This window comes from Protopterus annectens, chromosome 3.part0 (assembly GCF_019279795.1).
Source record: "Protopterus annectens isolate FY-2018-M chromosome 3.part0, PAN1.0, whole genome shotgun sequence".
NCBI lineage: Eukaryota > Metazoa > Chordata > Ceratodontiformes > Protopteridae > Protopterus > Protopterus annectens.
In genome coordinates, this window is record NC_056731.1 from 1,773,980,747 (window position 1) to 1,773,997,849 (window position 17,103).

The window sequence follows — 17,103 nt, forward strand, 5'->3', positions numbered from 1 at the left end:
TTCTTCAACAAAACCTTCAACATCTTTATCACTTTTTCCCTCCTAGCTTCCAAACTTTCACAGGAATGCCATCTATTCCTGGGGACTTTTATGTAGTTTGGTTATACATCACCATTTCATCTTATCTCCTTCTATCTTAACTGTTAGTAATTCAGCTTCATCTGCCTCTAACCTTGGTATATTTAATTCTTCTATAAACATTTCCATTTTATACTTTTTCTTGCTCTCCATATTCCTGTGCGTTATACAAACTTTCATAGGATTTCCGAAATATTTCTAATACCTCTGTAGGATCTCTTGTTACATTCCTTGTTGTAGGCTGCCTAAGCTTGGCAACAGCCCTTTCTGTCATTGTGCTAAAGGTTTTTGTGCTCCAGAGTTATCAAAAATTAGTTGCTTAACAGCAGTCTTTCTAAAGTCATGCATATTATCAAGGTAATCCCTTATTTTATATGTAACATTCTGCAGTTGCTCCTCTTCTTGTTCTGTGAGATTCCGTATTCTGCAATACGTTAACATTTGTGACTCCCTCTAAACGATTCTTGTTAGTTCTTAATCATATCCACCTTTTGTTTATTTCCACTCTATTTTTAAACATCATTTTAATTTCATCCAACTCCATAGCTATATTTTCGGAAGAAAATTCTATTTTATCTAATAGCTCCTGAATCATTTCCACTACCCATTCCTTAAATTCTTCTCTTTTTCAGCAGATAGGTGGGAAAGTGCCAGTGTCTCATTTTTATTTCATTATCCTGTGTTTTTATTTTAGTTATTATGCATGGTCTGAAGTAGTCATTGGGGACATATCAAGACGTTCAATTACTTGCAAATTTTCCTGTGAAATGTTAATTCTTTGTAGCCTAGCCCAGTTTCTGTATCTTGGGAAATAATACGCAAATTCATTCTGAACTCCTGTTACTGAATTCACATCTTCCATGCCAGATATTTACACCTGCATACATCTTGTCTCCATGTAAAAGTAGTCAACAATGAAAAAGAAAAAAAATGCTAACAGCTTGGACATGCATGGTGAAATCCTGATAAACTGCAGTCAAATCAGAATGTGCAGCATTCCCCTGGCTAAATGCATTCAGCTGTTTACTGTGACTGAGAACATTTGCTAATAGAAAAAAAAACAAGCTAATATATATATATATATATATATGTATATATATATATATATATATATATATATATATATATATATATATATATATATCTGCTGATGCAAGAAGATTAATAGTTTTCGTGGCTTTTGTCATTTTATTTTCTTAATTTTCAAGCCTGTTTGCTTACAAAAATGTTTGTAGCCAAGGACATTAATCTAGGCATCCACCTTTGTGAACGCAAGTGAAATTATCTTAGTTGTACATATAACACAATAAACTTTTTTAACCAACTCCCCACTGCAGCAACTTTGTTCACTGCATTAGAGAAACTTAAACTTACTTTTGTTCAACCTTTATTTTTTGTTATATGTAAAGTCTATATTTCTTGCAACTGAAAAAGTACTGGTTTACTTTAACATCTTTAACACGTATAGCAGTCACTGAAAGGACCCCCCCACACAAGCACATATTTAAAATACCCTGACTGCAACAAAAAGTGCTTTACAGTATAACGTGCAGTTTATATTATGAAATGTTTTATACAAATAGTAATAAGGACAAATATTGTTTTACTTCTTTTTTCCCTTTCAGTGTCCTTCTAAACATTAACGTCATAATGTAGGATATATGCTTTACAGTCCACCCACAAGTTTAACAAAGTCAGCAAAAGTTCATTCTTTTCTCTGCCACTTTTATTTACAAAGCCATGTTTCACAAATCTGATTGATCCTGTATATGTAAACATTTATTCACTAATTTCAGTGTTGATTGTCTTCTTCCTGATCATCTCCATCTCCTAACACAAGAGAGTGGTTCAAGTCCAAGGTACTCCTCATTTATCTAGTCAATTCCTGTGCTTTTTTCTGTCTCTCAAGCATTTCCATTTGTAACATTGGAAAAGATTTTATTGGCAAATTCTACCATGAGCTTTTGCTGATTCACTTTTGGTTGAATAAACTTTATATTTCCTTCTCAGCCTGTTCTTCATTCAAGTGTATTTGATCCTCCAGAAAAATGTGTTTGATTTCTGACATGAATTTGCTTCTCTTCTCCCTATTATACATGAATAATAATTTTCTACAAACACTCTGATGTCACCAGTTTTTAATACTTTTTCCTTCTGACACAGTTTTGTAAGGATCAAGTATTTCTGCTGGTATGGAGGTATGCATTCAGTCGAGGCACTCCTTAAAATGGAGAACCTCGACATTTGTGCAGTGACAGAGACCTGGTTCAAGGCTCAGGAGAGCATCCCTGCATTACCAGGCTATAATTCATACCACACCTTTCGACCACCTAACCTGGACTGAAACACTAAAGGTGGAGGCGTGTCCATATTCATTAAGGATATCCTCACCTCCAGGCTACTTGGTCAGCATAATGCATCCAACATTATCCAAGTGCAACTAACTGTGGGCAAGATCGCAATCCAAATTGTAACTTGCTTCAGATCCCCCACCATGCCCCAGGATTCCCACTCCTCATTTCTTGATACACTAGAAAATATTAGGGTACAACCCAACACCCTAATAATAGGCAATTTCAACTACCCCACAATTAACTGGGAAAACTATTCATGTACCAACTCTTTTGCTCAACGTTTTCTGGAATTCATAAATTCCAATGCCTTGGATCAACTTATCCACACCCCCACCAGGGGCAGCAATATCCTAGACCTGGTCATTACCAACATGGGTGACTGGTGTTCCACACTAGAGGTTAATTCCTCGTTGGTCTAATCAGCCTCCACCCCCCCCCCCTTGGGGAAACCACAATAAAAAAAATTCTCCAAAGCCAACTTCACGCTTCTTAAGACAAAAATGGCAAACTTCATGACACCAATGCAGATGGACAGTAGAGGTATGCCTGCTGAATCCTACACAAATGCACTTTATAAGCACTTACAAGAGTGCATGGATCGTGCTATCCCTAACGGAACCAAGATGCTATCCTCCAAAAAAGCCACTCTGGTGGTCCCCTACCATAAACAAACTCTACAACAGAAGAAAAAAACTGTTGCAAAAAAGAGTAAAATCCCATAACTGGAAGAACTCCCTGGTCAGCCTCAGTAAGAAGCTGAGATCCCTCATAAAATCCCCCAAAGCTAGTTATGAAAACAAAATCACCACTAATTCTAAAGACAACCACAAAGCATTCTATAGCTATGTCAGGAAGCTCAATGGCAACACTCAGATCTGCTCTGAGTTACAGCACAATGATACTAAATATACAGAACCAACTGATTTTGCCAACATCCTGGCAGATAGGTTCAGTGCTAACTTTACCCCCCCCCACCCCCTAAAAGACCCATCTCTATACCAGAAGAATGCAAAGTTCCTGTAATCATGACTGCACAGGTAAAAACCACACTCTCCAAAGCCAAGAGCACAGCATCTTTGGGACCTGACAACATCCCAGGCTGCGTTCTACATTAACTACAGAATGAACGGGCACCCCACCTAAGCACCATGTTCAGTCATAGCCTCACCTCAGGCTTTGTGCCCACTGAATGGCGCACAGCAACGGTTATCCCACTCCACAAAGGGGGAGTCACCACGGACCCCAGGAACTACCACCCATTAGCCTAAACAGCCTGGTCTGCAAGGCCATGGAACGTATCATCATGGAACTTATAAACAAAGACATCAGTAATCGCCAAACCCTGGACCCCACCCAGTTCTGGTTTGTAAAAGGAAGATCATGTCTCCTAAACCTGATTAACTTCTTTGAAGCAGACACCAAAGCCGTAGACGAGGATAAGGTGGTTCACACAGCCTATCTAGATCTCGCCATGGCTTTTGACACCATCCCCCACTCTGGAATTATAGATAAACTCACTAAACTAGGTATAAATCCCTATGTCACAAGATTGGTTACCAACTGACTCACTGACAGAACCCACACTGTGAAAGTAGCAGACTCCAAATCCAACTTCAGACCAGTGACAAGTGGAGTACCTCCGGGTTCAGTCCTGGGTTCTCTCCTGTTTGGTATCTACTTTTCTGAAGTACAGGCTAACACAGAAGGTATTTGGCTAATGAAGTTCGCAGATGACTGTAAACTAGGAGCTATAATTGAGACTCCTAACAATGTGGACATCCTGCAAAAGGTCCTCACTGAGACAGATCCCTGGTGTCAAAGCCATGACCTCAAGCTCAATGCCAAAAAGTGCATTGTCATCCCCTTTGGTAAAAACTCTGTACCCATGAGCTACCACATAGGTGGTAGTCTACTTAACACCGAAAGTGTGATAAAATACCTTGGAACACAGGTGGACAGTAGTCTCTCCTTTGATAATCACATCGCCACAGTAGTCAGGAAATCCTTCTACGTGGTACACCATCACAAAAGGTTTCTCATCTAAGAAAAAAGAGGTCATTGTTCCCCTCTACTGGTTACTCGTTAGATCCATTATAGAGTACAATGCCCTTTTTGGTATGTACCTCGCAAGACATCTACAACAATTGGAAAGGCCACAGAAATGCCTCACAAAGATGATTGCCAGCCTCAAACAGATTCCCTATGCTGACCGTCTCAAAAAACTCCATCTTTACTCTGTCGCATATCGCCTACTCAGAGGCGATCTCTGCCTAACATACAAGGCTATGTCAAACCCAGAGCTGTTGGACATGCTCCACTTAAAGAAATCCCAATCCCTCTGAGCTACACGCTCTAGGGACCTAAACCTGGTCACAACAATAAACAGAACATGCTGGAGGGATAGATTCCTGTCCCAGAGACTTCCCATAATCTGGAACAAACTACCTATCTATATCAAACAAAGTTCCTCATTAGCACTCTTCAAGAAAAATCTTGATTGGATTTGAAATAGGAAATTCACCCCTGGGATCACCTCTGTGGCTCTGCTCGACAGGGGCACAGGAAAATAATTTTCTTGGGTGGCGAAAGCCAGGGTACCTTTTTGGCTGGGCTTGTATAGGCCCTAGGGCCGATAGCCTAGTACCTACCTATGAACCTATGATTTCACCTTTAATAAAATAGGTCTCGAGTCTTATTCTCTTGGCCCAATTTGGAGTGTGCGCACACTTGATTTGCCCTTTCAATTAGCAAATCCTGCTGTTGAACACAAATCTAATTGATTATTTTTGCTTTCATAAGGAAAAGTGTCATACTCCACCAGCCTTTTCTTCATTTCATCCTCTGATTTTTGCAATTTTATCAATTCACACGAATAGCTAGTTAAAGCTTCTTTTATTTTTTTCCATCCTTTTGTTATTTGAGTCGATGTATTCCTTCAGTGTTTCATTTATTTTAATCATCTCTGAGTATATTTGATTTATTTTTCCTTTAAATTATTGATAGCTATCATTGTAACCAAAGCTGAAGCTGGATCTGCTTTTTGCTGAACATCTGCAGATTCCTTCCCAACCAGTATTTTCTCTGGTGGACTCTCTTTCAGGTTCTCCAAATCTCTTCTTTGCTGTCGTTCAGGCAGTGTATTTAATAGCTAGTAACTGAATTTTTCCCAAATAGGACTTTTAATGCCACTCCTTTTTCTCAAATTCTGTTTTCACACTGGTTGAGATGAAATTAAGCTGTTGATAAATGTGTTGCCATCTTGGAAATTCCAAATTGTTTCTTTTTTTTTTATCTTTCTCAAGTTTGCCATCCATTAATTTCGGAACTGGATGCATCTCATTTTCCTTGGCTGAATTTAAATAATCCTGTGCAATCTGAACTAAATATTTTCTGGGATGTCCTTTTTGTCTGGGTATTAGTTTATCTCATGTGATACAAAAGTATCCCTTAGAAGAACCAAAGGGTTAGAGAAGAAGAATAGCATTGGTTCATTCATTCATTAACCAGACGAAACTGTCAGGAATGACTGTCTGCGGTATTGAGCAGGTGGGAAGGTACTGTCTGATGAGCTGACTTTAAACTTGAGATGACAAAAATGAGACGTTAGCAACTTGCAGCCTTAATCTCCTGCACTAAACTGCAAGAATAATAAATACTCAGCCAAGAGATCCTAATCATTTAGAATTTGTTAGCTATAGCAGGACTTGTATCTTCTTGCTACATTTCTGCAGTTTTTTTTCTACCTAAGTAGTGTGGGTAGTGTAGTATTGTCCATATTCAGGCTTGTGTTTTGGGCCTAGTTGTTTGTTAGTAGAGGCTGTGTGTCTGAGCACATGTTCCACGCCATCGTAGTATAGCCAAAGCCAGTATAGCATTTCAGTGAGAGTAATTTGTTTATGGTCATTGACTGATTGGGATTGCCTGGACTACAGCTTGGAGTAAGCACCTCATTGTTTCAAGCTTTTTTTTAAAGTTGTTTCAGGTTTCAACTTTGTTACTTGAGAAGTTAACTTGTGAGTGTTTCTGCCATTTCACACTGAGCTAATCAGTGGAAGGGCTCTGAGCCAACTAATCTGTGATGTATAACATTAAGTATCCTGTTTTTTTGCTTATTTTTACAAGTTATTTATAGCACTTTTATTGTCTGCATATACTTTTCTAGCTAGTTTCACTGTGTCTGAGGTATTAACTAGAAATCTTCTACAATTGTTAAGCATCTGGTTGGATTTGTTTGTTCTGATTTTTGTTTCCCACCCTCCTCCGCAATTGGTATCTGTTTTTATACTTGGTGGTTTTGCAGTTGCCCATCCCTACTGTAAATTTGATCTGGGACACTCCTCCCAGTCTAGTGTCATTACCTCATTCTCCCTAATCCAGGGAGAACATTTAAGAAGGCCAGCCCAGTTCGTTTCTGCTCCTCCTTTCTCCTTTCCACTTTACAAAAAAAAAATGTATTTTCTAAGCTTGTTTCCTACCTTTCTTGTAAGACATCTAGTCCAGATACAGATTTGCTGTATCCAGGACTGTTTGTAAGCTTCTGAGCCCCCAAGCCTTTCTGTGTTGGAGGGAAGCCTTCTAGCTTAATTTTGTTTCTTAGAACTAGCCAGTTTTCTAGTTTCAGCACTCTAATCTGTTTCTTTGAGATCAGCACTTGTTCAGAACTCCTTGTAAGCACTAAATAACCTACAAATTACTACAGCACTCCACTTTCCTCACTTATCTAGAGGAAAACAGTTTTTAGTACTTAATAAATAAGCACATATCCAGGCATGTCTAAGGGTCAGCTCCCAGTGTTTTCTCCTGTCTACCTGATGAATCTGGGCATCTTGGGGCAATGCAGCAATTGCCTCATGTACACAGACAGCCCTCTCCTCCTACCACCCAATACTACAACCTGTGAGAGATGCACTTATATAGCCAGACTGGAAGCAAAGCTCTCTTCACCCAAGACTGGACTAGACAGTCAAGAGGAGAAGGTAAACACTTGCACCACACCACACTCCTCACATAGTCCCTCAAAACCTACACCGCCAAAACACACACATAGACACACAAAACACACCCCTACATTCATGGAGGCTCTCAATAAAAATCTGCCCAAGCAACAGGGACCTCCAAAGCAGAAACACAAGCAACCTCCACCCCCCAACACAACCCAAATGACACGTAGCCCACAAACTCAGTGTGCTACTCAACCACAGCCCATAAGGTATAACAACGTACCCAACACTCTAGTCATAGGTGACTCTATAGTCAGGCACACTGATGTTCCACTTACCAGGCTAAACAAGGAGAAAGTTACTGTCAGCTGCCAGCATCCACCACATAACGCACGCACTCAGGTCACTCCACAACAAGTACAAATACGACTCTTTCATTGTCCATGTTGGTGTGAATGACCTGAGATGCACCTCCCTGGACTACATGAAAAGAGACATGGAGGAGCTCTCTGATCTTGTAGCCCAGGCAGATATGACCCTAGCCCTGAGTAGCATCCTGCCATCACCCAGAATGATGCCACAGTACAAGGACAAAATTATTGACTTCAACAATTGGCTAAGCTTCTGGTATCATTCTAAGGGGATGCAGTATCTGTCTGCTTGGGGTGACATGATTGACAAACCACGATGCTTTGCCAGAGATGGCCTGCACCTGCCACACTTGTGATTCCGGATACTGGCTAAGGCTCTTGCCACTCTTATAGTGCCTTTTTTAGGCAAGGTTCAAATGACAAATTCACCACTGTAACCGGTACAAGCAAGCAAAATCTGAGGGTAATGCTACTTGATGCTAGAAGTCTAAACCTCAAAATGCACTCACTCAAGGCACTCCTTAAAATGGAGAACATCAACATCTGTGCAGTGACATTGGTTCAAGGTTCTAGAGAGCACCCCTGCATTACCAGGCTATAGATCATACCACACCTTTCGGCCACCTAACCTGGACTGAAACACTAAAGGCAGAGGGGTGTCCATATTCATTAAGGATATCCACACCTTCAGGCTAGTTGCTCAACATAATGCATCCGAGATTATCCAAGTGCAACTAACTCTAGGCAAGACCGCAATCCAAATTGCAGCTTGCTACAGATACCCCACAGTGCACCAGGATTCGCACTCCTCATTTCTTGATACACTGGAAAATATTAGGTTACAACCTAACACCCTAATAATGGGTGATTTCAACTACCCCACCATTAACTGGGAAAACTACTCGTGTACCAACTCTTGTGCTCAACGTTTTCTGGAATTCATAAATTCCAAAGCTTTGGATCAACTTATCCACAACCCCACCAGTGGCAGCAGTATCCTAGACCTGGTCATTACCAACATGGGCAAGTGGTGTTCCACACCAGAGGTCAATTCCTCATTGGTCAGATCTGACCACAAGCTAATCACCCTAGACATCCACATCCAACCCCTATTAGGGAAACCACTGTAACAAACTTTTCCAAAGTCAACTTCACGCTTCTTAAGACAAAAGTGGCAAACTTCACAACACCCATGCTGACAGACAATAGTGGTACAACTGCTGAATCCTATACAAATGCACTTTATAAGCACTTACACAAGTGCATGGATCATGCAATCCCTAACAGAACCAAGATGCTATCCTCCAAAAAAAGGAAGCCAATCTGGTGGTCCCCTGCCATTAACAAACTCTACAACAGAAGAAAGAAACTATTGCAAAAAAGAGTAAAATCCCATGATTGGAGGAACTCCATGGTCAGCCTCAGTAAGAAGCTGAGATCCCTCATAAAATCCTCCAAAGCTAGTTACGAAAACAAAATTGCCACTCATTCTAAAGACAACCACAAAGCATTCTATAGCTGTGTCAAGAATCTCAATGGCAACACTCAGATCTGCTCTGAGTTACAGCACAATGGCACTAAATATACGGAACCAACTGATATTGCCATCATCCTGGCAGATAGGTTCAGTGCTAACTTTACCCCTCTCTCACCCCCTAAAGAGCCCATCTCTATACCAGAAGGATGTAAAGTTCACGTAATCACGGCTGCACAGGTAACAAGCACACTCTCCAAAGCCAAGAACACAGCATCCATGGGACCTGACATCATCCCAGGCTGCTTTCTACATGAACTTCAGAACGAACTGGCACCCCACCTAAGTACCATGTTCAATCATAGCCTCACCTCAGGCTTTGTGCCCACTGAATGGTGCACAGCAACGGTTATCCCACTCCACAAAGGGGGGAGCCACCACGGACCCCGGGAACTACCGCCCCATTAGCCTGATGAGCCTGGTCTGCAAGGCTATGGAACGTATCATCATGGAACTTATAAACAATGACATTGGTAATCTTCAAACTCTGGACCCAACCCAATTTGGGTTTGTTAAAGGCTGATCATGTCTCCTAAACCTGATAGACTTCTTTGAAGCGGTCACCAAAGCCGTAGATGAGGGTAAGGTGGTTCACACAGCCTATCTAGATCTCGCCAAGGCTTTCGACACCATCCCCCACTCTGGAATTATAGATAAATTCACTAAACTAGGTATAAATACCTATGTCACAAAATGGGTTGCCAACTAGCTCACTGACAGAACCCACACTGTGAAAGTAGCAGACTCTAAATCCAATTTCAGACCAGTGACAATTGGAGTACCACAGGGTTCAGTCCTAGGTCCTGTCCTGTTTGGTATCTACGTCTCTGAAGTACAGGCTAACACAGAAGGTCTTTGGCTGACAATGTTTGCAGATGATTGCAAACTAGGAGCCATAATCAAAACTCCTAACGATGTGGACATCCTACAAAAGGGCCTAACTGAGACAGATGCCTGGTGTCAAAGCCAAGGCCTCAGGCTCAATGCCAAAAAGTGCATTGTCATCCCTTTTGGTAAAAAGTCTGTACCCATGAAGTACCACAAAGGGGGTAGTCTACTTAACACCGAAAGAGTGATAAGAGACTATGGGACATAGGTGGACAGTAGTTTCTCCTTTGATAATCACATTGCCACAGTTGTCAGGACATCCTTCTACATGGCACACCTCATCATAAAAGATTTCTCATCCAGGAAAAGAGGTCATTGTGCCACTCTACTCATCACTCATTAGACACATTATAGAGTACAACGGCCCTTTTGGCATGTACCTCACAAGATATCTACAACAACTGGAAAGGCCGCAGAAATACCTCACAAAGAGGATTACCGGCCTCAAACAGATGCCCTACGCAGACCATCTCAAAAAACTCCAGCTTTACTCTGTCGCATATCGCCTACTCACAGGCGATCTCTGCCTAACATACAAAGCTATGTCAATCCCAGAGCTGTTGGACATGCTCCACTTAAAGAAATCCCAGTCCTTCTGAGCTACACGCTCTAGGGACCTAAATCTTGTCACCGCAATAAACAGAACATGCTGGAGAGATAGATTCCTGTCCCCAGAGGTTTCCCATACTCTGGAACAAACTACCTATCTATATCAAACAAAGCTCCTCATTAGCAGTATTCAAGAAAAATCTTGATGATTGGATGGGAGACAAGAAATTCACCCCACGGATCACTTCTGTGGCTCTGCTTGACAGGGGCAGGAGAAAATAATTTTCTTGGGTGGCGAAAGCCAAGGTACCATTTGGCTAGGCTTATATATGCCCTATGGCCAGTAGCCTAGTACCTACCTATGAACAATTCACAGCACTGGTACCAGTTTATGTGCAACAGTATGGGATTTAAATCTGTACTAATGGTACCAAATAATACACACTGGTGGAGTGGCGTTAAGACTGTATGGTAAATGGGACTGCTGTCTCAAGGTAATAGTCATCACCTGTCATACCAAAAAAGCTTTGCAATGCACCGACTCAGCTTAATGTTATAATGACTGACTGCTCAGGAATTCACTTACCTCAACCCAATTCCAGTGCCTTCCATTTGCAATTTTGCAAACAGTAACTGACTAAGATAATTTTGTGCACAAAGGTTCACACATTATTTTTCAGGAAGGATCATTGATATCTCTCCACTACCAGCATCCCCTATTTACAAGACACTCCTGGTCACTTGCAGCTTACATCTTCATTTTGATTGTGTCTCATTTTAGAATCCCAAATAACTCACTTAAAGAAAAGCTTTAGAATGTAACACTTAAACAGAAAGCATTTCATACTGCCTGGAGGTTGCTAGATATTGTACCTATGGTGCTAACTCATCTTTATTTTATTTTATTTTGTTTTGCTTGTATGAAATGAAATTGTAAACACTGATGACATTTTTAATGGCTGCTTTTAACTTAATGCAGATTCAGAATCAAGAAAAATTGCTTGAGCATTTGCACCAGCAGTACTTGGGTGCAGTAAATGAGATTGAAGAAAAGGAGCACACTTTTCATTCACTAAAACAGCAACTTGAAAAGGCACAAACTGCAGAGAGGGAAGCAATTCTGGAGGTATGAGTCATTGTATTTTTCGTTTTTGTTGATAATGATGGTGGGTGTAAGAGGTAAATAGAATTATACTGAAAATGAAGTGCAGGTAACTTAAAAATATTTTCGGTTTGTATCGCTCTGAAACTTTTGTACTTGGAAGCTTTTTTATTATTTTTAATATAATAACAATAATAAAATATAATGGCACACATTCTGTGTTTTATATCATCAAGGAGCTTGCACCATGGAATGTTATTGTGTTTGTTTAAATTGCATTTCTTCATATCCTTGTAATTATGATATAAACAGAAAACTTCAAGGTTGACACGGTATATTTTCCACTCTTAAAGCAAGCAGTGATAAATGTTAATTTCTTTTAGAACTTAACTGCAGATGTTCTTCATATCGATCACTTCTGCAGTAGTCTTAGCTATATGGGTTATATGCTGCTAAGGATTTAATAGCCAGACAGCTTCCAAAGCTTCAGGGCACCCTCCATGCACTCAAACTATCAAGCAGCTTGAGGTGAGCTGACTAAAAGAGAAGTTTTGGCATGAAGTCCTTCAGAGCTTTACTGCCAATTTTGAGTATCGACAGTTGGCTTGTGCTTTCCTTACCTGGGCAGGTAAGTTCCCTGTGAGAGAAAACTTCCATTTTCTTATTTTTTTACTGATGTTTTATTACTTTCCTCTTCAGGAAAGTTATTTTAAAGGTAGGAGTGTTGTGTTTTAATGGGCTGTCTTGAGACAGTAACATACTTTTAAATGGAGCACTTTTTTCTGTGGAGAAATTGTGTTCAGTATTGTGGGGCTGCCATAGTGTTTGACAGTACTTTTTACTGTGTTTTTTTTTTTGTGAAAAAAGTAACTTTTGTGAACTGGTAGTTTTACTGGCATTGTTGCTTGTTTTCCCCCAGGATAGAGGCACTATCTTCGAATTGGCTGTGGAACAGATGCTCACTCCCATTGTCTGTCCTTCTTCCAGCCACAGAAAGAAACGGTTAAGCAAACAGCCTTTGCCACCACAGCTAGACAAGACTACTGGTCCCACAGTCAGTCCTTCTAGTCAGAAATAGAAAAAATAAGTAAACAGCCTTTTCTAACACAGCAGGCTAGCAATTTGCCTCATCTGCAGGTGGGTGACTCTGCTGTGGCCATTTATTGCACCTTAGACTACTCATCATTTACCCCAATCCCTCTGGTGTAGCACCTACAGCTGCTATGGACTGGAGGTTTGCCATGTCCTCTGTGGCTGTTTGAGTTCCCTCATTGGGCAAGGGAGGGTCATTCTTGTTGGTCCTGGGAGAGGGAATGTGGAAGGTTTCCCTGTTGTGTCAGAATGCTGTGCTCATTCTTGGAGAAGCACCAGCTGCCTTTAGTAAAACTAATAATGCCCCCTGACTAAATAAAGCTACAAAACAAGTCATGACTGACAGGAACAAAACATGAAAAGCTTGGCATAAATCTAAAAATACATCTGATCTTAGTCAGTATAGACAGCTCCGGAACCTAGCAAAGAAACTCATCTTTAAAGACAAGCACGAGAAAAACAAATCCAAAAGCTTTCTGGTCTTTTATCAACAACCTTCTCAACCCTGGCACTAAACCCAACCCTTACCCATACCCAGATAAACCACCTGAACAAATTGCAGGTCTCTATAATTCTCACTTTGACAGTATCACAAATGTCACGTCTACCTTCTCCAATCCTGTCCCCAATGCCAACACTACCTCTTCACCATCACTCTCCATCTACTGACACTCATTCTCCAAATGGCATGCATCTGTCTCCTCCACCACATTTTGCCCTCTCTCCTATCCCTACCTACTAGATCAAAAAACTGCTTCTAAAACTTAAGTCATGCTCTAATGCTGCTAACAATATCCCTGTCAAATTTCTCAAAATAGCAGCCGACTCAGTAGCCTACTCCATCAGCACCTTGATTAATAGATCCATTCAGAAATCTTATGTCCCTGTTCTCTGGAAAAAAAACTATTATATAACCTCTTCATAAAGGCGGTCCTTCAGCTGACATTTCCAACTTCTGAACCATAGCTCTTCTCTCCCCTATCTCAAAAATTCTAGAAAAATGTGATCAAAAGCAACTTCTACACTACCTTCTAACATAGAATCTTCTCTCCTACTCAGCACAGTTTCTGCCCAAGACATAGCACATCGACTGCATTAATCTCATTCTTAGACACTGTCAACCAAGCTCGAGACTCTGTTAACTTTGTCTCAGCCCTATTACTGGACTTATCTAAAGCTTTTGATTCTGTCTCTCACTCTATCCTTCTCTGTCAACGCTCTAGTTTTGGCTTATCCCCTTAGCTTTTGAATCAGTTGAGAGACTGTCTCTCAAACAGACAGCATGCTGTCAGATGGCAACACTCTATTTCCCTTTACATCCATAACCCTACAGGTATTCCCCAAGGTTCAGTTTTAGGCTCACTTCTGTTTAACATTTTCATTAGTAATCTCCACCAGGCTATTCAGCAAGCCTCTCTACTCCAGTATGCAGACGATTCCACAATAGTCTGCTCTTCCCAGAACTCAAACACCCTAAAGCAAATAACTCAAGCTGCTTTTTCCATAGTTGAATCCTGGCTTCATAATAATCACCTGTCTCTTAATCCCAAGATTTTGTCTGGTTAATGAATGAATGAACCAATGATCTTCACTCCCAAAGGAAATTCAACCATTGACTTAGCTGACTTTCAAATTCTGTCACTTAACTCTACTAAAATTGAGTTAGTTACCCACATTAAACTTTTAGGGGTAATTGGATGAAAATCTCAAATTTGATCATCATATTCAAAATATCTTAAGCAAAACTCATGAGAAACTGGGGCTACTCTATAGACATAATAGATTCCTCTCCTTCCCTTCTAAACAAGCCCTGGCTCTATCATACCTTCTACCTTCACTTATTTATGGTGCTCCCCTATTAACTAATCTGCAGTCCTCCTTAATAGCAAAATTAGAAACATGCTATAATAAGATTGCTAAATTTGCTACTAATAATCGCCACTCCACTCACCATTGCCTTTCTCTCAAGCAACTACAGTGGCTCAAACTCCCTCACTGCCTTCTCCTCCAGCTCTCAGTCTCTCATAAACTTATAAAGCTCAGGCCTGAAGCACTCAGCTCCCTGTTTACCCCATCTCATTCCCTGTGCTCTGAAAACCAGTATCTTCTCCAAGTACACAAACCCAAACTACCTGCAGGTCAATTCTAGTACTCCTGGCAATCTCCAAAATTTGGAATAACCTTCCTGCATCTTTACGCCTTCAACCAAGACTTTGTAGTTTCAAACATGCACTGCATAGTCACTTCTCTTCCATCTGGATCTGTAATTGCTCATTTCCCTTATCAGCCATTACCAAAACTCAGTCCTCAAGTTTTTCTGTGCATACTCATTAGATTTTTTAATTTAATCTTAATACATATTATGAAAGTAATTTTGTTTTGCAAGTGACTTTGTTTCTTCTGTAATTTTAATCTCTTTAGTCTATAATACACCTTTGTAAAAACGTTTTATCTTTTGCTCAAAGTTGCTTAGATTGCTAGCTTTTCTCTTTTTGTATTCTATATAAATTCTCTGGAGCTTTTCTCCCCGGGCCTCCACTGAAAATGGGCTGGCCTGGCCCAGTGGACTTTCCCGGTAAACAAATGTCAATAAATGAATAGTAACACTGTTGGTCTCATTTTTCCTGTCAAAAAGAAGCAGAAAACCAAGCATGTATCTACTCCTCCTCAAATTTCTGTGGATAGGAGTAGTTGACTAGAACTGGCTCGGAGTTTGATTCAGGACATTGATCCTCCTTGTAGAGTAGTTTCCCTTAAAAAAAAAGTGAGGGGTGCCTCCTTTCCTGTTGAGATACAAGATTCTAAACATGAGCAGGAATATAGAGGAACAGGTTCAGCGTTTTGTCCTCAGATTTCTTTTTCAGACCCTGAGGAGGGCTCACATTCTGATATTCCCTTTGGGGGTTTCTCTTTCTCTGAGACTATTAATAGAATGTCCCAGTGTTTTCAGTGGGAGAACAGTGAGGTTTATCATTCCCTTTAAAAATAGTAGTAGTTACAGAGGGATTTTCTAGAGAAGATGTGTGTTGCCTACGGTTTTCCTGATAGTCAGCTGTCCCTAAAAGACAGATCGAATGTATAAAGTTCGTCAGTTCCAAACCTGACTTCGCAGCTATAGCTTTAGCTGACTGCTCTGCTAAGTATGTAGTTAATTCCAGTCATACTCTTCCAATAAGGATGTGTAAATTATTGATATGTACGAGAAAAAAAATTGTATATTTCTGCAGCTTTGAATTTCAGAATTTTAAATTGTCAGACTCGTATGTTGAAATTATTCTGAAATACTGTGACAGTATGTGATCTTCTTGTTAAGAAAAACTTTCTTTAAATAACTTAGTTTGTTCTGCAGTACAAGTCACTACTCATTGTTTGCAGTGTGTTTACGCTTCTTCCAGGGCTAGGGCCTGGTATGGTTTTAAAGAGGTTTGCTTGGATGCATTCTCAGAACCTTCCAGACGATGTTAAAAATGAAGTTTTGAATTCTCCCTTCGGTAGAGATTCATTGTTTGGCCTCTCTGCTGCAGAGGTGGTCACAAAGTGTGATGAAACTGGCTAGCTGATCCAGGAGATTTTTCAGCCCTCCTTTTCAAATTGTCCAAGGGATTTTCTTTCTCCTTATCCAGTTTTTGCAAAAAAAAAAAAAAACAGAATAAACAGTCAACAGAATTCAAGTAAACAGGCATTTAAGAAGTGGCAATGAGGTCCAAAAGAAGTCTCAAGCGACTCCAAAACACTCCAACAAGTCTGAATGACTATGCAAGAGACTTTGTGACCCCTTCCAACTATGGCTGTCTTTTTGTTGTCTCCAGGAAGTATGAATCTCCATTTTCCTCATTGGCAACAGATTGCTTCAGACAAATGAGTTCTGAAAATCATTCATCAGGGTTACAGATGGCAGTGGGAGGAAACTCCTTTCTAGGGAGTCTGTCCTTATCCTGCAGATCACACTGTTTTGCTTGTACCAGTTCTTCATCACATACTGTCCTTCCCATGTGGAGTAAAGGGTTTGTTTTCAAGGATGTTGCCAGCCCCCCCCCCCCCCCCAAAAAAAAAAAAAAAGAAAATGAATGAAAACCAACTCTGGCTCTTTCTTTCCTAAACCTATTTGTGATAGTGCCCATTTTCAAAATGTCACTTCACAACCTGTTGCCTCTTCTTCTTCTGTCAGGTTTCCTGGTAACGCTAGACTTAAAAG

General features: G+C 40.4%; 1 protein-coding gene across 2 annotated transcripts in view; it reads left to right on the forward strand.

The window, feature by feature from the left end:
- LOC122797053 (polyamine-modulated factor 1-binding protein 1-like) overlaps window positions 1-17,103 on the forward strand; it is a 2,450,839-nt gene that overhangs the window by 340,560 nt on the left and 2,093,176 nt on the right. For both annotated transcript variants that reach the window (XM_044065829.1, XM_044065830.1), the window contains exon 7: window positions 11,694-11,840. In XM_044065829.1, the coding sequence (XP_043921764.1) occupies window positions 11,694-11,840 (147 nt within the window). The remainder of the gene's footprint in view (window positions 1-11,693; window positions 11,841-17,103) is intronic.